This window comes from Pristiophorus japonicus, chromosome 20 (assembly GCF_044704955.1).
Source record: "Pristiophorus japonicus isolate sPriJap1 chromosome 20, sPriJap1.hap1, whole genome shotgun sequence".
Classification (NCBI taxonomy): domain Eukaryota; kingdom Metazoa; phylum Chordata; class Chondrichthyes; family Pristiophoridae; genus Pristiophorus; species Pristiophorus japonicus.
In genome coordinates this window covers 19,657,971-19,681,003 of record NC_091996.1, presented here as the reverse complement: position 1 = coordinate 19,681,003, position 23,033 = coordinate 19,657,971, and the positions used below count along the sequence as shown (strand labels likewise).

Sequence of the window (23,033 nt, the reverse complement as noted above, 5' to 3'; positions counted from 1 at the left end):
TTTTAGGTTTGAACTGGAATCCTTTTGGCAGCTTACAAGAGCCTCAAAAACGTGGTGGTTACTCAAATCAGAATCATTTATCTCTGAGTGCCATCAACTGCACTAAAACTGTTAATAATTTGTTACCCTTTTAGAGATTCTCCCCCTGCCCCCGCCCGCTTTGCTCGGCTGTAATGCAGTGCTAATGTTCAGAGAGGTCCAAGGTCTAATTATACAGGTGTGTGTATGAATTTGATGCTCTTCACTCTAGCAATCACTGACCAGAACCTTTCTAATAAGGTGATTAAGCAACCAATCATTTGCCAGCCTGTCACCTGGGCCAATGCTCAGAATACAAGAGCGAAGCTGAAACTGAAAACTAGCCAGTTGGTGGAGAAGGTGCGGAGGAGTCCCAGTGACATCGGCTCCACAGAAGTGCAAATTGCCATCTTAACAGCTAAGATTCGGAATTACCAGGAGCACCTGCAGATTCACAGGAAGGACAAGACCAACAAACGTTACATGCTGCTGGCGATGGACAGGCGGAAGAAGCTGCTGAAGTATCTGCGACGATCACGCTACGAGGTGTTTGAGAACGTCTGCACCCAGCTGGGCATTCAGTACACCTTCCCCCCCGAGTACTACAGGAGGGTGACACGACGATGGGCTGCCAAGAAAGCTCTGTGCATAAAGGTGTTTCAGGAGGTGCAGAAGCTGCGTGCTGCCAAGCGACAGAAGCAGAAGGCCGTGGCTGCAGAGAAAGCCCAGTTTACCAGCAAGGAAGTGAGTGAAGGTACACCAGTGTGACGTGGAGGGGATGTGGAGTGGCCACTGCTGGGCCGGGTATGTCTGTCGTACACAGCAACTGTACTTCATAGAAGACAACCAACTCCTGTGTCAGATTAATAAATATTTACCTCTTTCCAAAAAAAAAAAGAGCAACGATATACAGGCACAGCCTGTAACTGAGCTCTCATTGAACCACATCAAGACACACATCAAATGTATTTTCATGTATTGTTTCAAAATGAAAGAGTATACAAGATGCATTCATGTGCTGCTGTTTTGTACATTTCCATCACTCCTGCATGAGCTACCAGATGAAAGTTACATTTTCAGGCTTTATGTTTTTATTATTATGCGAATAATTACACAAATAAAAGAGAGCGTAGTAGTATATGAGGTAGAGCACCTAAATCCCAATCACAGGACTTCCTGTAGCTGTTACCATTGACTGGGCCAGGAGGTCCTCCGTTCCTGGTCAGACTGCCGGTGAAATGCCGTGCTCTGTACTACACTCTGTCTCGGATTGCATGAAGATTGAGCTGGTCGACGTGAACACACATCCTGTCAAGTGATCATGAGGGACTGTTGACAGTGGTATTTCCAAGATGTAAGTTCAGGGGAAAAGCAAATGTCTGGAATGTGACTGAGAGTGACAGGTGTCAATCAATGCATGGACTCAGCCCCACACAGTAATAACAACAACTTGAATTTATATAGTGCCTTAAATGTAGCAAAACGTCCCAAGGAGATACTAGGGCAGATGACCAAAAGCTTGATCAAAGAGTTTTAAGAAGCATCTTAAAGGAGGAAAGAGAAGCGGAGAGGTTTAGGGAGGCAATTCCAGAGCTTTAGGACCTTGGCAGCACGGCCACCAATGGTTGAGCGACTAAAATTGGAGATGCTCAAGAGGCCAGAATTAGGCATGCGAGAAGACCCTGGTCAGGAAGTGTAATTTTTTAGGTTATTGTGTAAATTTTAAGAGGTGAACAATTTTACGCTGTTTAAAAATGCAATATGGAACCCTATAAGAGTTAATCATTCTGGGTAGAGAATGTTTTATTTATGGGAGCGTATTCTCCAGCTTCTTAAACTGGATGCTTGTCCCTGTAGGATCCTTTACCACATTTAACAAATGTTTCAATATTTCATTAACAGCCATGTTGCATGTCCCCTAATACTGATCTCTGAAACACAGTCCAGAGGGGTCAGCACTGAAGGAATCCCATTTCTTTTACTGTATTAAGAAGGGTTGTTTTCCTTTACTGGCTCCCTGTGATGGGTCAGAGAGCTAAGCCCTTCCTACATCTTTCTTTCTCTGTTACTGATCAGAGTAACTTTTGATTAAGTACTAGCCTCTTTTAGTTGTCAGATCACCAACCAGAATGTTTAAGGGGGTGTGGGATCCTTGCTGTGTTACAAAGTGTTCATGCACAGTTGCAACTGGATTGCTTTAGTGAGCATTCTGCCTTGGGTATAGAATATGCAAGTCAATATTGTGAATCTCGGCGGTTTAAAAAGTGTACAAATACCAGTTAAATCAGATATTAAAACAGCATCTAGAAATACACAAGGCCAGCATAGGCTTTTTAAAACGTGTTCTGAAGCAGTAATTTATAGTTCTTACACTCTGCATCTGGTGAACTCCACTAACATATTACACTCTGCATCTGGTGAACTCCACTAACCTATGACACTAGATAGGCTTGTGCTGCTTGGCTCTCTGAAGAAACATAATGCATTGTTTTTTTTTAAACTTAATATCTGTACATAGTATGTAACATTTTACACACAACTGCTCTCCTATAATAAAATTAAAAAGCAGCGGGTGCTTTGCTGTCTGAGGCAAATGATTCACAGGAGAGGTCCCCTACACTGCATGTGACCATGGTCCATCCATGTCCCGAGGAAGCATCAGCACAAAGAAACTCAACGTTTTTCTGTAAAGCCTTCAGATTGTAGTGTTGATTCCATTCCATTCCATTCTCTCATATCCAGTCTCTATACTGCCACTTGTTTCCAATGTCTGTACTGCCTTCTCATTTTTAAAAAAGATCTCCCAACTGTATTTAAATTTAAGATATATCAATAATGGATGCAAGCAAATTCTTGTGATCCACCCTAAATTTTTCTTAATTTGAAAATTCAGCCCAGAAGTTTGCTCCACCAATATTCACATCTCTCCTTCTGGGGCAAAATATACAAAGTGCAGAATTTTTTCCTAATCTTTAAGGAGGTCATAGATAAATATCTAATGTGAGAACAGGACTGAAGCTTTGGGTATGTGTATGATTATATTGATATACAAGTCTGCATTGCAACAATTTTATGACTTACAATATTTGCTGCTGTATTTTTGAACCAGATGTGGAGTTTTTATACATCAAGGTTGTACAAAATTGGGTCAGTTTGAATTGATGCTACTGTGAAAGGATCTGGACATACAGGGAATCTCCATGTAATCCAGATGTGTTTACATTGTGTTGCACAAAAGTGGTCTTGTGTCTTTTTAGGCTTTTCATGTCTAAATTCAGACATGATACTTGTACTAAACAATTTCTCCTTTCAGTTTTTGACTTGCTTTCTCTCTTCCTTCCTCAGGTCTAGCCTGGGTGGAAAGCTGTCTGCTAAGAGCCAAGTGGCTTCACTGCTTCATTCTGAATATTCAAATGGATTTGGAGCAAGATTTTATAAGGCAAAGAAGCAGCGGAAGCCTTCAAAAGGCCGCAGATCCCAGCCAGAAAACATCTGAAGCGAGCTCCAAATAGCTGGGGACACATCGTCAAACGTGATGCTATTAACCCGGGTCAAGTGACGTCAAAATGAAGCTAACATCACGGAGCGGGGTCCAGCAAGTTCCCGAATCATCGCTGCCTTGATTCTCAGCACTGAACTGCAGGACAGGGCAAACTGACTGGCAGTGTCTGTTGGAATTGTGCTTGTTTTTAGGACATTAAAAAGTGTGCTTGTCACTTATATTTGCACAGAGGTGAATAAAATGGACTTGAATTAAAATGGATTTGAATGAATTTCACAGAGGATACTTTTCAGCTCTTGGTGCAAGGGCATCTTCCAGTTCCCTCCTAAGTCAAAAACAAACCCAGGTCCCAAAGATGTGCGGTTAGTATTCTAACACATTGTGATATGCAGGCACGCATCTGAGAGAATAGACCATCAGTCTGCTCTGGATACAAACCCTGGTACCAAAGTTAAGCGGAGCAGTGTGCCACGTCCCTACAAGCAGCTCCATAACAGACGAGGAAGATGAGTGTGCATGAAAGTGGAATAAATCTTCCAAGTACGCATCTAAAGCAAAGAATCACAATTTCACCGTGTTCATGAGATAATAGATAGCTGGCTAATATAGGAAGCTAACAAGATAAAACCATTCCAATCCCTTTGTCAGGTAATCAGATAGTCGATATCAAATCTGGTGTATGATCTGCACAATCTTGATTTCATGATGTTCCATAACTCTCACTAGTGTCCTGTAGTGTGAGGGAGAAATAGACATCAGATGGTGACTTACACCCCAGATTGTACTGCCTTAGTTCCCTATTTTTCAGCTCAGCCATACAATATATTTCACCTCCATCTTAATACTTCCCAGGCAACCTGAAATCCCCTTTGACAATACCTGTAATCCAGCCTAAAGGCCCACCATAACCTAGAATACTGTCAACCATGTGTACTTAATTATGTTTTGAATTCAGAGAAAAAATGTTGACAAAACTCAGTGCCTGTTATGAAACTGCAGAACAGGCAGAAATATGGTCACGTGAAGGGATAGGACGCCTTTAATTAAAATTCAAGATGTTTTTTAAAAATATATACAATGAATAAATTGTGAATTTTAAAATGCAGATTTCATCTTAAAAATTGCTATTTATCAAGAATTTATTCAATTGACATTTTTAACTCAATTTTATACCCTGGAATTTTTTGTTAATACCAAAATGTATTGAATTAATGCAAGTATTACCAGTGACTGAGACCGAATAAAAGAGAAGAAATAACGTGGAGATGTTTTGATCTATTTCAATTGTTGTCTGGTATTTAAACCTCGGATTTTCAAAGATCTGTTATTACCTTTAATGTTGATGTAAGTTTTTCTTGGAAGCTTTTCAAACTGAGCTGCGCTGCCTCGCTGGGCTGGCGGATTCTTTCATTTCCAGCATGTATACATTATACATTTCTGAAAGCTATTAGGTTAATTTTGCAACTCATCAAAACAAAAAAAAGAGAATTAATCTTCGGATTTTAATTATAGGTTATTTGTAAACCTCATCCAATGGAGTGTTTCTCTGTTTTATTCGTTGAGAGAGGTTATAAATTTAATTTAAAGAAAAAACTTTCTTGTGCCCTGATTTGCTTTCATTATTAAGCAATGAGATTATCAAAAACCTCTCATCATCCCCTGGGTTTAAGTCAATCCTTGCAGAATCCTCTCGTTTTGTTGTTCTGCTTTTTTGTTCTGTGCGTCTCAGAGACTCTGTCCATCACTTCATTAACCCTGAGTCGGTTAGGATCCTTACCAAGGCCGGGGGGATTTACCAGACCCTTTCACATGCTAACAAGCACAGATAAACAGCGGATTTTCTCCAAATAAATATTTTTTTTCAAAAAAAAACTTCTTGATTTAATCAGCTGCTGTGCACTTAGCCATAACTCTCTCCTACACACTCGGACAACTCGCGCCCCCGCCCCCTCCCTCAAATAGCCCTGGGAGCGCTGCGGCAGTCTTTCTGCACCGATGTAAACGCGCCAATATATATTCTCTTGTATTTCTGTTCAGAGAATACAGCATAAGAGCTGCACTCAGCTCAGATCTTCAACATGAGGAATGGACCGTTTTCTCTTTGAATTGTAGATGATTGAACGTGGATTCTCGAGTTTGCAAAAGATATGAAAGGGCCAAACTTAAACTGCCCTGGTTTGTTGAATCTATTTTTGTTTGTATTTTCTTTAAGCCCATGTGTGTTTCCTTTCCCTAATCATTCCATTTGAGACCAGCTTTATTCATCAGCACATCAAAGCCGGCATCAGTTAACTCAAATCGGCGCTGAAATGTGACTTTGTTGAGAGGGAATTAATTACAGAAATTAAAAAATAAGCAACGGGTACATTTTGTTTCATCGTATGGTTCACCCAGAGGTTGGGTCTGGGAAAACATGAAATAACAGAGAGAACTATGACCGAATTAAGAACATGTCTGTGCTTTTTTTCACAAGTTTGAAATTACTGACACCAATTTACGCATGGGATAAGACTGTGCGCTAAAGCGTATGGCATAGAGGACAACGGGCGGGCTGGGATTCCTTACAAGGCAGCGATGAGTTGAGATAATGTCCTAAACCACAAGAGCAAACACTTTCTCAGTCCCACTTCAACCCTGGGACGCGCTCCGACCTTGGTGCATGTTCTAACCTATGTTGTTTCCAATTAATGTACAGGTGGAATTCACGGGGGGTGGGTTTATTCCCACCTCTTGTATTTTTCTGTTGTTGCTGGTGGGTATTATGGGCTGGCTGCAATTGACAGCAGGCTCCTGCCACAAAGTTGCGTGACCTGAATCTAACATACAAGATGCGAACTGCTATGATACTGGGCTATATTTATTTGCTCGTTCCTGGGGAACAGCATACCTGCTATACATTATACAGAGAGCAACTGAGGTCTGGGAGTGTGCTACAACACAAGAATTTGAGCCAGGTTGGGGCGTTGGGAGGATAGCAGAACAATTTAACCAGAATATCTGCCATCCTCCAGCACACCAGCAGATACTTCATTTTATGCTTGTGTTTTTTTTAATATGAATGAACTTTCCAATTTGAGTTATTCAGCTACTTCCACTATTTCCCTCCCTGGTACCATCTCCTCACACTCTGATTGACTAGATATGATAGCAGTGTGACTTTGTATTGCAATGGGGTTGGGGGCGAGGAGTTTCACAAAAATTGTTACAATTTAGTGGATGGTAAAATGTGTGATTGGTTATTTACTGGAAAAATAATTTTACAGGGCTTCATACCGTACAGTGGGACATCACTCATCCAAACACCGCTATTGGGGTCATCTTTTATCAGATTGAGTAACTTATTTTGTAGGATAACTTTGAATATTAATCTGTGACTTTGGTACTCAGGAACTAACACTACTCCGCAGTGTGGGGCTGGTATTTTTAGCTATGGACAAAGTGTGTGACTGGTCCAATGACTGATGGCAGCGAAATATTTTTCCATGGTTAAAGATTCATATTTAAATCCAGCATTGCAAGTCAGGAGGGAAAGTCGCACTTTAAATGTCACATCGCCGGAGGAGCAGAATGCCTTGTTCTAAGCTGTTTCGGTGCTGTATTCTTCCAGTACTGTGATATTTAAATAGTAATTCTCTCTCCTAACTTACATCCCTCCGTTTTCTTTAGAACCATCAGTAGCCCATCAGATTGTGAGCGGTAAGTCGCTAGTCTGAGCTGTATTCGGTGCTGACACGTTCGGATTAGTGGCTGTCTATTGTACTATAGACTCTACCTATTAATGATGTTTATATCATCTCATTGTTCACTATTGGAGATCAAACCCCCTAACTAGAAAATTGTCATTATCACAGAGCCATTTTTTAAAGAAAATGTGCATTTAAAATACCCTGGTTAATTTTAATGTATCGTGATTTTTTAATGTTTATTAAAGAGAGTAACCAGCCATTCTGATCACATCCTCACGGCAATGTTTTGAATCTAGAGCAAAGGAGAGGTTGTTTTTTTCATATTCTACCTTAATAAGTGGGATCATGCAATCAACTGAATTTCCAATTTGAAAGTGAAGTGCCAACTTTGAAAATTCCACTTTATGCCCATTTTTGTAACCCTCCCCCCTTAAATGAGAAATCTAGGACCTGAAATGATGCAGCGGGATATTTGTGTACGAATTCTAAACGTGTTTGTCTGAAATTCCTCTCTATCTCTCACTCTCACTCTCATTTTAGAACCCGGCCCAGATAGCGGAGAGAGAAATTTCGGAGGAGCCAGGGTAACATCCCATCGTGCCATTTCAGGGCTCTGGTCTAATTCAAGTCACATTGATCCAAACTGACTATCACGCAGTGTCTGCACTCTGTGGCTTAACTAGGCCACGAACAGCATCGGGTTACAGTCGGTGCATCTGGTCTGTTTAAATGGGCATGGCGCAGGTATACCTCACAGACGATATACAGTCAGTATCACGAAGTGGGTTTTCCACTCCAGAGTGACATCCGAATGGATTTATGTCCACGGGAACCATGCTTAAAGAGCTTTACATCAAAACCAGTCTGAATTTACACTGTTGCTGTAAATTGAGTTTGAGAGAGTGTTTCCAACACAAGACGTTCTGCAAATATATTCTAACCAACTGTGATCAGCACTAAATGCAGAAAGTACAACAGGTTGTGTACGAATGCCCTTTAATAAACTTCGTACAATCGCCAGCTAATCGGGTATAAGAAGCCACGAGTGAATATTTACAGTGTATTTGCCATGAGATATAACACCGTTGGCAAACTATGTGCTATATCCCGTCAGATCAATGAGAGCTATGAAGTGTTCGGTTGTAGAGGATTTTGTAAACTTTCTCCTGGCTCCCTCATCAGGTGTACCACATTCTTTGAATTCTCCAAGAATTACAGTACTTCGTACGCGGAGTTTTATACCCTGAACCTTCTTAACCTGACAGCAAAAAGCCGGAGAAGATGCAATAGTAATTAGAATTTTGTTTCCAGCCGTGAGATATGCCAAAGGCATCCAGTGCGATAAGCAGATTGTCACAGGCGTGTTCTTAGCTGATGTACACTGTCTGTAAATAGGGGAACGGCAGACAAGGTATTATATCAACAACCAATCAACCCCCGCGTTTTGCCCATGATTCCAACTATTTGCAAAGAAAAACTTACCTTTGGTAAAACTCTGAATTTCCAAACATACCGTAAATTTATCAATTAAAAGGAGAATTTTGTTCATATTTAGGGGGTGTCTGTTTCACAGGCCTGATGGAGAAACAGGTCGTCAAGTGGCCTGGATTATTGTTTAAAAACATCAAATTTAATTTAAAGTTTTTTTCAATTAATTCATTTTGACATTTATCATATTTACATATCTGTTATATTTTCATACATTTTTTATAAATCATTTAGCGTCTAAATGCAATAACAAATGACAAGTAATGCCCTGGTTATTCTGTTAAACTTCGATTTTAAAAACATTGAACAGCAATTTTAGAACGATTTTTGTGATGCAAAAATCTAAATAAAATCGGCATTGGCTGAATACAAAGAAACATTGTTCACGGGTTTCAACACATCCCTGCCCATCAGGTTGGCAAGAAGCATCGTTTACCCCTAATGACCCTGTGTCGAAAGAAATTATTTACACCAAAAAATTAAAAGACAATATTGCCACCCGGATGTATGGGATGGTCACTAACTCTCGCTCACCACAAGAAGCATTCGGGTTGTGTTTTATCGGTCGCCTGGTGCTGTAATGTATCAGTGATTACATCTCAGGGCGGTCTCATTCCCTGTTGTGAGTCAGGTGGTCCGACTCAAGGTATTTATCAAGCTTCCAAACTCTTATTACAAACCCCATCTTACAGCCAATATCCCCCCTGGTCCACACAGATGCCCAAGTGTGATCTATAAAGCAGCGGAAACCTTAAAAAAAATTAACCCCTGCAAAAGGACCAACCTCTCAAATTGAAGTAAGTTTGACAATGTTATATAAAACAGCTAATAAACAGTCACCAGACTGCAATCTACAACCGGCCAGAAACTGCCCAAAATTCATAGTCAACATTTAGAATGTTCTTTAAGTTACTCTTAAGTATCTGATAATTATGTAACTTCATTAACATTCAAATAAAAAAACAGGATATTGATATGAATCTAATATGGGGTTCCCAGCGCTTATATTTTTCTGGCTTTATTTGATTCAAGGGGACATTGGGTTCCCTCCCTTCACAACACCAACTAAAACTGCAATTTTGGGCAAGATGATGACATTATATGTGAGTATGGAATGGCTGTACAGGTACATCTACAGCACCTGAGAGAGCTGCCTCACCTTTCCCCCACAGTGGCTTACTGATCTCAGCTGGGTTCCCTGAGGGTAGGACATGTTCCCCCCGCTCCCCCGGGGTCGTGTGTACCTCTTAACAGCATTTACACTGCAGAATGGCACAGACTTCGAAGTAGATCACCTTCTCGCCCTGCCAGCATAGAGCTGAGGAGCAGATAACAATAGGGCGAGAAATCCGGAGCTGGCCTGTAAAACGATCACGTCGGGGCCCTTAGGAACCATGGTCACCGGGCTCTGACCCCTCAAAATCTGCAGCATCTCATCCCCGGGCTGGCTTCATTCTACAAAAGTTGTGACCCCAGCCCCGATCGCTAGCACTTCAAAGGTTTCTAGAATTGAAAATGCACATCTGAGTTTTGCCAGTACACTCTTTGTTTAATAAATAAGAGCGAATCCTTTATTGACCGATATATAATTAAAAAAAGGATGGAAAATGTGTTGCACACTGTTCCATAATTTGCATCTCAATATTTTACAAATGACAAGTGTAAACAGAAATAGAGGAGATTTGAACGGAAAAGAGTCACTCCTTCTGGAAAAGCCTGCAAGAAATTTGCCTTGACATGTTGAAATTCTCCATTGACAATCTACCGGTATAAAAATAATAATGTTTGGAAACTCTTGAAGCTCAACATTAGACGGTGAAACTCAGTTTCTTGTTCTCTCCTTGTTGCTGCGCTCATTTCCTATTAAGTGGAATACTGATGTGTGACTGACACATTGCTGACAGCTACAGGAATTCACATTTAAACACACTGTTTTAAAGGACAGTCATTTCAGTTAAACACCAATCAAACTTTTTTTTTGTAACAATTATAGTTGAACAGCCAGGTTGAAAGGCGTGCGGTTGAAACCCACGATGTAATTAGTGCTGTAAATATTTTAAAGACCTATAATTGAAAGGGGGAGATTTCACTTAACAGGAATTTCAAGCAAATGTACTCAAACAAACGGGGTGTAGATAGAAAATGGATTGATTGAATTTTTCAAACCGTTTTTCTCTTTAACCCTGCAGTGCTGACTTGTTGAGTGTTGGTAAGTGGAACCAAACGGTTCCTGGATTTTGTTTTTGTACGAATGTCATTTTTTTTTTGGTTCTTTGTTTCTTTCTGTCGGGAGCCGAGTGCGCCGGGAAATGCCAAGACCCGCTGCCCATCTGTCAGGGTCCCGGAGCCGGGGTGCCGCTCCCCGGCTGCCGCGCTAACAGCTGCCGGCTCCAACTCCACTGCTGCTATCAGTATTCAATAAATAATCATATTTGTAATACAGGGAGGTGGGGGGTTAGTGATCTCTCTCGTCTTCAATCTACACCCAGCTAAAGTCAAAACACAACATGAAACTGTACCCCAAAAAATATGCACGGTTAAAAATCAAGCTGGACAGGCTGACAGGGGTATATACACAATATCATACACAAGACTCGTCCTTCGTTGTAACTTATTTTAAAATAAATAAATTGTACAATTTAAATGTTCAATAACAACAAAAAGTATATATTTTTAAATAGTGCAACATTACTAGGGACCAGTTACTGTTCTCATAACATGAAGTTTGATTTCCATTTTGTAAAAAACTATAAATATTTTTAAAAGAAAAATAATAAACTATAGATGCGGAGGATGAATTGAAACAATTTTAAATTAAGACTATGTTTATATCACAGTTAAAAAACTCTCACTTTTTACACAAAAAAGTTTGAAAATAAAACCCATAAATACAATAGATTACAATCTTTTTTTTAAAAAATGGTTTCACTTTTTTTTTAAATACTGGAGCATTTTTTTTGTCGTGTTTTGATTTTTTTGTTTCTGTTGGTGTTTCGTGGGGTTCCCACTAAAGTCCAAGCGGGCGGGGGAGGTGAGGGAGGTGGTGGGGGAGGGAGCGGCTCACCGTGGCTGCGGCGGCCGGGGAAGGACACCTGCGAGGCCGGGCAGGGTCGGCGGCTGCTCGCCCCCCGCCGCCAGTCCGTGGATGAGCACCCGCGGGACGATGGGTCGCTGGATGACGGGGTGAGGAGCGGCGGGACCCCTGTACATGTACATGGCAGTCGGGTCCAGATTGGAGACGACGTTGGGGTGATAGAAATAAGGTGATGGGAACATGCGTTGCAGGGCCGAGTAGTTTCCAGCCTCGGCTAAAAGTTCTAGTCCCACTGCCGTCTGTCTTTTCCACTTAGTCCTGTTGGGGGGAAAAGAATGAATTCATCAGCTTCAGTTAAACCTGCATTAAAGTTTGTCTAGCCTTAGCAAAACAACTTGCATTTATATAGCGCCGTTCACGTGTACTGAACGCCCCAAAGCGCTTTACAGCCAATGAAGTACTTTTTGAGTGTAGTCATAATTCTTCACATTAAAAACACTTCAAACTCCAGAGTACTCCCGCGTACTGCTCACAACACAAAACGAGTTTATTCTGTTATTGCGTCGTGTTTCCGGATTAAATATGTGCTTGGATCGGTCTCAGTTGAATGACTGCAAACCAGATTGTATCACACCTCGGCAGTTAAATAACTGGGCCCTGCTCCTACCGGTGAATACAAGCCGAACCATGCTTTGGAGAGAGCGTCCTTTCACTGAAAGCGAATCAGGAGCCACCTCATTAAGCGGCCTCTCAGCCCAGTGTGTGGGAGCAGTGTGTGTGTGTGTGTGGTGCCCTGGTCATCTTCATTCTGGCCAGCAACATTACAATGTAGTTATTATAGATATATGCCATTCTTAATAGGTGGAATAAATAATCACTGGATTTCGAGTCCAGTTTCTCACACACGTCTGGTCAGGTCAGCACCGATATCGTTTGGAAATGTTTATTTTAAACTCTTGATCTCAGCTAATTCCTGCAAACTAAACTTTGGAGTGAGAATCAGTCTGCTCGCACTGCGGGAACATGGGAGGGGAAACTGACAAGGAAATACCATTTGCAAACAGCATCATAGCTATTTCTCAAAGTGTGTATAAAGGAATGAGTGAAAGGGAGGCGTTTCTCTGTCCCTTGCTCCAATTTTTAAATCGTTCTGAAGTGACTGACTTAATTTCGCGTTCGCTCAGTTTATGTTCGGTCTCGGTATTTCTAAAGTTCTATTGACTGCCGTCCGAGAATGTTAAGAGAGGGAATAAAACGAACGGAACAGTTGGAGAGAGCTCCTTGCTCCGGGTAGTGCCCTGTGTGTTCCCGGGACTGGATGATCTGATTTACACCGCATTATTATCATCCGCTTTGCACAATGTTTATTAACCCCCGTTACTTGTATCGGGGACCTGTTCACAACGCGCACACCGCCGCAATCCCGAGTATTTTCAACAAGTAATGACTGACTCCCCACTCTGAACTTTCTGCCACCCCAGTTGGAACAGTCCGATCCCAGGTCCCCGCCGCATTCAGCCGCCTCTGCTCAATGATCACCTTCCTTCCCATTGACCCATCTCCCCGACACTTGTATCAATGACCCGCTCCACCTGCACCTCTCTCTCTCTGTCCCACGTTGTTCACAATTAAATGGTGACAACCGGAATGTCATTTATTCGTCAGGAAACTTGATTAAAAAAAACAACCATTGCTGCTTTAGGGGGAAATTCTTAAATTGCCCAACACTTTAAGAAAGGCAGAGGTGTGTTTAGTTGGTAAAATGATGGCTGTGACTTACATTAATGAATTTATGAGTTGTCAGAATCGCCACCAATGGGGATTTGTCAATCCGCCTAATTTTTAAAGGCAGGCTGTCTGTCGGCGGATTCCAAATCTGTCACCAATCAATCGATCGATTAACTTTTAATTGCGTGCCGTTCCTCGCCATCTACAGTTCGAGGATGTCTTAATGGTGTGAGATTGAGTGTGTCAGGGCACAGTTAGCAAACCCAGGCACGGGGTTCTCTGTAACTGAATGTCAAGCGCTGGGTGGAAGTAGCGGCAGAAGTTACACTGAGCCTGTCCACACCGGCTCGCCGGCAAGGTAAGGACCGGGTGCCCTCTCACTGTCACTGCTAAATTACTGCTGGCCGCCGGCATTGGGAACTGGTCCTTGCACAGAGCCGCGTCTCAAAGGTGCAGTTACCCACCCATTCCTCAGAGAGCGGATGGGGCAGGGAGGTAGTTCAGAAAGCTGCCGCCAATACCACACCCAGATCGGAGGAGAATTGATGGACATTTGAGTCAATACCAATACCTCCCTTCCTCCCCTAACTAACAAATTTCGAGGAGGGGAGTGGAATGATTTTACCAGAACCATAAATCAACACATTTTTCAGTTGCGGGTTTTGCTCTCTACAATTCTAAACGTCCGGGCTAGAATTGCTGCTGCCTGTATCTCAGACACTGTATGCTGTCAATCGGTAAAGAGCTGTACATCCGCCCGAAAGGGAGATAAATGAGGCTTATAGCAAGCCCTGTCAGAGTCGATCTGTGCAGTGCTGACTGGCACTCGCACAGCAATCTGATGTGAGGAGTGTACATTCAGATTCAGTCAGAGCCCCATAACCTGTGCGCCTCCTGTGTTGAGAGAGAGAGAGAGGGGGGGGGGGGTATATGATCACACAAAAATAGTGACAGGATTTACCCCTATATATACAATTGGTCGTTTGAATTGATTGAATTGATTGCCTTTATACACCGAGAACAGCAAAAATACCTAAATGCACGTTAATGAAACTAAAATAATAAAGTTCTCATCACTAATATAACACACACGAGCCTTAATGTATTATCTGCAGATGTTATACCGTATATATATAGCATATATAAATACACAGTGGCGTTACTGTCCTGCTCTATCATAAATAACGCAGAAACTACAATATAAACTCTGTTTCAAGTGCAGCCCTTATCCCTTCCCCTAGCAGATTTTTCAATCCTAGTTAGTTTGACAGCTTTATGTAACTGTTCGCCCCAGGGTGCCCCGAGATGATTGCTTCTATTTGTGATGCTGTTCCTCCACCTCATGAGCAGACAGTTTTCATCATCTCCTCTTTGGGGCCCAGTTTGGAGAGTAGTTTGAGTGATATTTAAGGGTAATTGCAGCTCCTACCGTGGAGTACACTTCCTGTGGCTGAGTCTGCATTGTACGGTCTCCTTTGGGACCGAACCAAAACCGATTTCTCAAAGGAGGCGGTTAGTAGATCCAGGTAATAAGTGCTTTACGCCCAACCTCGGCGACAAATTCGATCTGATAGCTGATGTTTAAATGCAGGTTCTGGGTCTAGGTGTTACGAACATTAAATAGTGGATAGAGGGAGAGAGAGGTGGGGGGGGGGGGCTCCATGACAGGTGGCTGCTATTCCAAAAGCAAACTCGTGTGATTAAAAAACCGCTAGTTCTAATTATGTTCTGAACTGTCTAGATGTTAACAGGACGATAAGAAATTGGATATTGCAACGTGCTGTACCTACATTAAGATCCTCACTGCCTACTCACTGATCATTCATTTACCCACAAGCAAGATGTCTCACTCTCATTTTCGGTTCAAATACAATTCGGATGCAGCTGACGTGATGCGGGGCCGGACTGAACGTGGTAGGAAAAATATAACAACAATAACAACTGGTATTTGGATAGCGCCTTTAGCGTAATAAAACACAGTAAATGCTGGGCCCCCCAAATAAAATCCAACCAAATGTCACCTACATCTGGATTGGCCGTGGGTAAACAATGGATTTCACCCAATGGTCATTCAACCAGATGTTGCTGCCACTGGAACCTTGTGTCTCAATAATATTGCTTCATTGTGGGAGATTGTTAGGTGGTTTCATCTTCCTGGCCTCCTTTTTCGAGACACTTTGGTGAGGAGGATGTTTGTTGTTTAGGTTTCAAATGCAATCAAGTCATTTTTAGTCCATTTACTCATTTAAAATTATTTTGGCACGGTTCTCCCCGGTGTGCGTTTTATTACATCTCTGCCCCCGGGGCATTTGCAGAATGGGGTTCCAGGGAGACTGCTGTGTGGCGGATTCGGTCAAGTTTCTCGCTGGTTTCAGTTGTTCTACTCTGTGCCTCGCCTTACCTTCAGACTTTAAATAATTTTGACTTTATCGTTCGTTCGATACAGTTAAAAATAGCTGATCGTTCGTATGGTACTGATATTAAAAAAAAGCTCCCCAGTTATGCATATAGAAAGAAAATTCATACCGCCAAGCCCATACATTCCTTTCAGCCGCTGATTAGATTTGAGACTTTTCTAATTTCAGTTCGTGTTGTGAGATCTGGTTGCTGTTTAACCAGTTGTTTATTGAGCGCGGTCTCATCCAGTGTTTTGGCGATGGAATGGAGTTCCGTTCGAACCATAGATTTGATTATTGATTTTTTGGGGGTACATTTTGATGTCCTGGGCTTCTGACATTTCAAAGGTGGATTGTACGCCTTGTCCCCTGCGCTAAATTAGGTTTCAGCACCTGTTTTTGATTCTATTTGCTTCTACAAGATTTACTCTCCATGCCAAATACACAAACTCCTGACCCAGGGCCAGAGTCCCAAGCAGAAGCACACCCTCTCCTCGCCCCGTCTGATCTAATTGGTGATCTGACAGAACCCTCCAACCTCACACACCCCCCTCCCTTTATTGGAACTTCATTGCTTCGTTGACAGAACACACCAGTATGGAGACAAACTACGCTGCCGGAGTGAACTCTATTTGCCGAGGCGCTGGTTGGATTTCTAACGGTCGCTGTGATTCATGTTCGCTTGTGCAAGTTTACGAACTAACTGCGTGAGACAGAGCGAACAATAATCCAGGGTCATTCTAACATTCTTTGTAACCCAGTTCTGAGTTTGTGTGGATGTTATTCTCATTCTGAGATAGTGTATTTCTGTGATCCGTGTATTTGTTCTCGGGGCTGTGGACCTGGTGTGGGAGAGATGTTGCTTTACACATTTCACCTCCCACTAATATGGGTTGATTTCCACACCTCGCCCTCTGTGCCAGATGTGGAAATGTGACCATTTAAATAGCAGAGTTGGACGCCTCCCCCGTATTGTCCTGTCGTGGAGTTTAGTGATCATTTAGATTCAGCCCCCGCTGTGTTTGGTTTGATTCTTGGCCCTCTGTTGGATTATGGATGGGGTTTGTCTCACCTCCTGTTCTGGTACCAGGTTTTGACCTGGGTGTCTGTCAGGTTGAGGGAGGCTGCCAATTCCATCCTGTCCTGTACACTCAGGTACTTCTGCCTCTCGAAGCTCCTCTCCAGCTGAGCCAGTTGGTGGTCGGTGAAGGCGGTGCGGGCTTTGCGGGGCTTCTTCAACCGGACAGGCGGGCTCTCCCGACTACTGGAGATCTCCCTCTCCGCCTCTTCTTTCACTGCCCACGGAGAGGGGAGGGGAGGAAGAACACGAGTACAGTCACAAAGCACACTTGCAATCCTTATGCAGTACTAACATTGCAGAATGTTGTAAAGCTGCCCCTACCCAAGGAGAACGCCACGCACACCACATATTTAGCAAGCTCTCTCACTCTGTGCTCGGGAAACTTAGCGGTCCTCTGGGAGTTTGCTCAGGTGCACGTTTCTCGGAGACACACAATGCGCGCAGCCCGCGTGCATGCTGCTAAACCTTGATAATTATCATGAATACCAATAAATCTTGTTTCAAAGCCCCAGGAATGTCCTTTGACTATTTTGCATTCAAAGTGCAGGGTGTTGGGTTTCGCGCTGGAATTACAGCAGAGAGTCTGGTTAACGTATTGAACACTTTTACAAGAGGATGGGTAGTTCTGTTATCCCCCTCCCCTCCCAAAGCCGAGCAGCGATTGATTTTCTCCTTGTATTCCCAGTCTGGACTGCAATGACTGGCGCTGCAGACGGCAAGCGCTCTGTCCCTCTCTGTTTGTGGGTGTGTCTCAGCCCATCGCTCTGATCGCGGGTCACCTCCTTACGGAAATAATTTTCTGTCTGCTCTTTATGAAATGGCACATTAATTAAAGAGGTGTTTGAGCGAACACGGTGACAGGCGGCCGCTCAGACAGCGAGTTGCTTGCCTGTCCCGGCCGCTATGTTGATCCACTTTGAAAGCTAGACCCACGCTGTGCTCGCAGGTATAACATGAGGTGGCGAGGATACAGAGCTCCTTTGTCTGCGCTCACCGACTGGGTTTGAGAAGGGACGAGAGACTAGAAAGGAGACAAGGATACTCGGATCTAATTCCTCTGGCCAGGAGGGAAGTAATCCCTTTAATTGAGCCACCGGGGAACCTGCCCAGAGCTGTCTGAGGCAGCAACTCGGCCGATTAGAGACCCAATCGTCGAACTAGCCTTCTTAAAAATCTGATCACAGGATTATTTTGCAAATGACACCGATTCCTTGAAGCCAACTGCATCAATTAGGTGCAGGAACCTGGAATATCCTGCAAAGGACTGCACGATTTAACTCATGTTTTACAAATTAAACCTGCCCCCCCCCCCATTCAGAAGCGAACAAAGCCGATTAGTGACAGAATGCTTCAAAATAAAACTGATCGGAGGATTATTCCGAAAATTAAAGCGAAACCTGAACATTGAGACTGAGTGAGCACTCCACTGTTCAACAAAATATTCCATTCAAAGCCCAACTCTACTCTCCAACCGAAGCGACTGCTAATATTGGTAGCTATTGTGCCTGTCTCTTCATCTCCCACGGAGTAACATCTCTCCATTTAAACTTGATCCTGTAAGACAGACAGGAACACTAAAGAATGCATTACCTGCGCTAACTGTCCACACAGATACAGTATAAACACGGGTAATGTTGTATACACTCAGGGCCAACAGAATCATCATCTTTCAATGTCCAGGACGCGGGTCTACTCATCTAGCTCAAACTGTCTTCCTCTTATTCATCATTCACAGAACGAACCCATCTATTTCAGGATGTGCACGGGGCCACAAGAGAGGCGGAATCACCCAGAAAATGGGCCCTTTCTCTTCGCCACTGTGGCTGTGATAATCATTCAATCTATTCTCAACCGGCGTGGAACCGGCTCTCACAATTATACCAATTCGAAATCATCTCGGCCCCAAACAGAGGCAACCCCCTCCTCAAACTTCAAGTGACACAGTGGAGTTCGGTAAATGCTTCTTATACGAGCCTGAGTCCACAGATGAATATCATTCCATTAACTGCACTAACTGCACTATTCTGGTTTAGCGATGATGAATATGGAGATAAAGTGCACTGTAAACCAGTAATGTAATTACCGGGAAATAACAAGACTTTTATTGTCTGTGAACATTCAGATACCCAAATCTTTCTGATCTGTGTAATAAATTGACTGAAATTCACTAAAGTTCTCGTCTACTTTTATTAAATTAATTTACAATTTAAAAAAGCATAACTTATCAATTCACGCTCTGCTCCAAGACACAGTATATGAATATTGTGGGGATTATATCAATCGCTCTGGCTCCAGTGAAAGTGGAGCGAAATTATATAACAAACTGCACGGTATGTCATTCGGAAGCGAATACTGAAAACGGTTCTATAACAAAAACTTCCTTTTAATAGGAAGCCTGTTAGCCGAACCTGCCGATTAACTTTATTTAAGACGCCAAAAATCCCATTCAGGGGCTCCGAAATACTGGGATTATTAACAGACTTTTCAGCTTTTTGAAACACTTCCCTCCAAAATACAGAATGAGGAAAACTCCTTTTGAAACCCAATTGAAGATGTAAAGGTTCAGTCTAAATATCGATGTTTGGAATATTCCCGTTTAAAATGTTTAATTTTAGAATTCGCACCTTATAAAAACAGAAATTGAAAAGAAATTTGAATCCAAGTTTAGATTTCAGCAGTCTGACCCGAAGGGACGAAATGAGTTGTTATAAAATCGGTTTGTGTTTTGAAAATTGGACAGTAACTGACAACCTGCAGGCTACAGAAATTGACTCGGAGTTTCCTGGGAATCTCTGAATTTGACTCTGTTATTGAGATAAACGCTGGCGAGTTTATAGCGTCTTCCCCCATGAAATATACGAGACCAGTCAGAGCAACGTTACTGTCGCTTTAAATGAGCCCCGGCCCAGTATAACTTACTGGTCTATTTTGTTCCCCTTGATTTATGTGAAGTTGCACCAACTTTGACAGGTTATCGTTTCAAAAGGACGTTTATTTATTCATGTCCCTTTAGCTGATTGAGCGATTCTGATGCAGTTTAAAGTCTTGGGGCGCAGTGCGAACAGATGCGACTCTGAACCTTATCATTTCAAAAAAAGTTTGCTATGTAAACTTTCATAACTCCCCCATCCGTAATCCCCCTCCCCCTCCCCCAAACACACACACACACACCACACACACACACACACATTTGTATTCTTGGTGACGGGTTTGTAGTAAATTCTGAATTATTTTACAAATAAGAAGTGTTTTGTTGAGCCGAGACTTGCTTGGTGCCCCTCACACCCTGAAAGCCCCCCCCTCCCTGAGCCCGCTGTGTTTACAATATTCTTCCTGACTTTATTCCCCCCCCCCACCCCCCCCCCCCCCCACCCCCAGTTGTTACTGGCGGTTAAAACTACTAGCTTTCAACCATAAAGATTCCAATATGGGAGATATTGGTTTTCAGCCCTAACACGTTAATATCTGCGATTTTAAACAGTTAGAGCTGTTTTTAAAAAATATCTTTATGTTCAATGTGGGCGTTTTAAATAACTTTTGGCCGCTCTGTTCACCTTCAGTCTATAACTCACATCTCGCTATCCCGAATCACAGAATAACATCGCCTTCGGTGAAATCTAATTTATTTGACAAAAGTTGCTCCAATTAACATTTGATTTAGTCCCAAATCAACTGGGGAAATTGGCGACATTACTATTACAATTCAGGACAGATCTGCAGCCCAAGCGCCGCTGCCTGTGCTTTTTAAATGCCTGGGTTGAAATCTGCACCAAGATGCGTGCTGACAACTTGGCCATCTCTATCCGAATCTGTCACTTGGTAACTCATTTTTACACAATTGCTTTGATTATTAAAAAAAATCACCTCCTCACGCGTTTTAAATGCAATTTCGTAAAAGCAACAATTTATATTTAGCGACGACTTTCTGTAAATAAATTAAAGTCCTTTGAGAAATATTATCTGGCAAATTCTGCCTTCACTCCCCCACAAAGTGCTCTGTACATTGAGTTCCGGTCCAGCACTGCAAGGACAAAATACATCTCCTTATTAGAGCAGAGTTGAGGAGACGCAGTCTCTTTCCTGCCTGTTGTATTTGGATGGTAAATACATTTCTAACCACTAGTGATCTTTTGTCAAATGCTCCGGGTTTAAAGTTTAGTGTTAAACTCTTTCCCGGCAGTGCCTATTTTCGGGTGTGTACACTGATCATCGGCGGGTCGGCTCTGAATTGGCGAGTTTGACCTGAAAGTGAGTTGTCAGTGGTGGAAAGGGGGCGAGAGCCCCTCATATCAAATAGACCCAACTCGATCCTGCTGCAGTTTGATGGACAGTGTTACCCTTCTTCCAAAAGCGTCGGAAATAATTCAGGTGCTACCTTGCTTTTAAAAAATTAATTTCGTACATTGAGCACGGAACCAGACTGCGCGACCAGAAAGGGGAGAATATACACACAAATACATTTAATCTCCAAATGCAATCTGTTCCAATCGACCGACACTGTGTCGTTTTAGAATTTAAAGGGAGGAACAATGGTCACATCGAGAAGTTCCCGAAAAAATGGCCTTTTCAGATCAGTTCTCCCCGAATTGGGAATTTTCAGCTTCCCAGTGTATAATTCTGCTAATCTCCTTCCCCCAGAACTTGGACTATTGGTCATTTTCTCAGTCTGACCTAGTTTTCCCTCCTTACCTTTATATTCCGTGTCTGAGGGCGAGTTCTCCCTCTTGTCCAGTTTGTCTCTGAATTCCTCCCCGTGTTTGTGCGGCGAGTCCTGGGCAGCCTGACCGCTGCTGGAATAGGGGGCGCAGGCGGCCAAAGGCTTGCAGTCCCCCAGAATGTCTCTGATGAGGAAGGAAGAAGTGGCAGTCCTGGGTTGGGGAGCGGCGCACAGTTGGCCCGGGTGCGGCAGCGACTCCATTGCGCCCGCCGCCCCGGGCAACTGCTGCGCCGCCTCGCCGCACTCCAGCCCGGGCGAGGAAGGCGAGCTCCGCCCGCTGCCCACATCCGACACCGGGCTGAGGCCGCTTTTCATCTCCGGGGGAGAGCGGCAGTCGCCCGTCAACGGGTCTCCTTTGGCCAAGGCGGGGCTGACTGGCCTGTGAGATAAAATCGAGTCAATCCCAAAGCTGGAGCCGTTGGAGTTTTCCATATCGCGCACTTTAAATGGTCATTTGGAACTGGGACTTGACTGAACTTGGGTGGCGAAATCCGTGAACTTTCCCCAAATAGTGATCCGGAACAATTAAACCCTTGACTGACAATTTCCCAAAAAAGAAAGTTGGTGCCAATCTGGAGATGTCTGTGGCCGCAAACTTTGCGATGGTGGAGTTGGCAGAGGGCGATTGGGTGCGGAGACAAATTTCAGCACCTCGGACAGGGGCAGATCCGCTCTCCCAGCGCCGCTCTCTGCAGTCCAGATTTCTCGCTGCCGGTGACACTTTTGGACCAGAATGAACTTCTGCCACTTTCCAAGGGTCTGTTTTTTGCTTCCCTTCTCTTTTTTTTAACGTGTCTCTAACACGTGCCCGAGGAAAAGCCGCTCTGATTGGGGCAGCTCCCTGACATCACGGTGATACAAACCCGACCCTCTCCGCTTCATCAAAGCATTGAGGAGTGAGTGACGCCAGGAAGCGGCTGTTTACCGGTAACTCCCGCAGTTTGTTTAGATTACAGCAATTGTGGATATTGCGGGGGGGGGGGGGAGGCTTTGCCTCGACAGGGAAAACCTTTCCTCATTTCTGCTTCAGTCTGCGGAAAGTGAGGAACCTTGAGTAAAGTTTCAGAGTGCAAGATGCACCTATTGTGTAGACAGTGCACTGGGAGTCCGGCGTCTTTATCCAATCACTTGGTGCTGTGTTCGGGATAAAAGTACTCGAACACTAACGCTGATTGTCTCTGTCGGTCTGTCGGCCGCTGTTGAATGATCTGCTGGGATTAAAGGCCGATTTCGCCCAGTAACTGCTGCCTCTGCCTGTCCTGGGCTTTTCCAGCAGTTATTTCGGGACAGTTCAGAGGGTCGGATACCCTTTTTAAAGAATTTAAACCGACTTTATGAAATTCCCAGTGTGATTAACATTTCCACATTCAGCAGAAGATATTC

General features: G+C 43.3%; 2 protein-coding genes across 2 annotated transcripts in view; one reads left to right on the top strand and one right to left on the bottom strand.

Annotated features, from left to right (window-relative positions):
• ddx31 (DEAD (Asp-Glu-Ala-Asp) box polypeptide 31) overlaps positions 1 to 4,771 on the top strand; it is a 120,088-nt gene extending 115,317 nt beyond the window's left edge. The window contains exon 20 of the mRNA XM_070863375.1: positions 3,364 to 4,771. Coding sequence (XP_070719476.1) covers positions 3,364 to 3,514 — 151 coding nt within the window. The 3' untranslated portion in view covers positions 3,515 to 4,771. The remainder of the gene's footprint in view (positions 1 to 3,363) is intronic.
• A 6,983-nt stretch (positions 4,772 to 11,754) lies between these two features.
• barhl1a (BarH-like homeobox 1a) lies at positions 11,755 to 22,082 on the bottom strand. The gene is made up of 3 exons (XM_070863374.1): positions 21,623 to 22,082; positions 16,925 to 17,147; positions 11,755 to 12,046 (listed from the first exon to the last, which is right to left on the bottom strand). The coding sequence occupies exons 1-3, from the start codon at positions 22,080 to 22,082 to the stop codon at positions 11,755 to 11,757; spliced, it is 975 nt and encodes a 324-aa protein (XP_070719475.1).
• Positions 22,083 to 23,033: the final 951 nt, after the last annotated feature.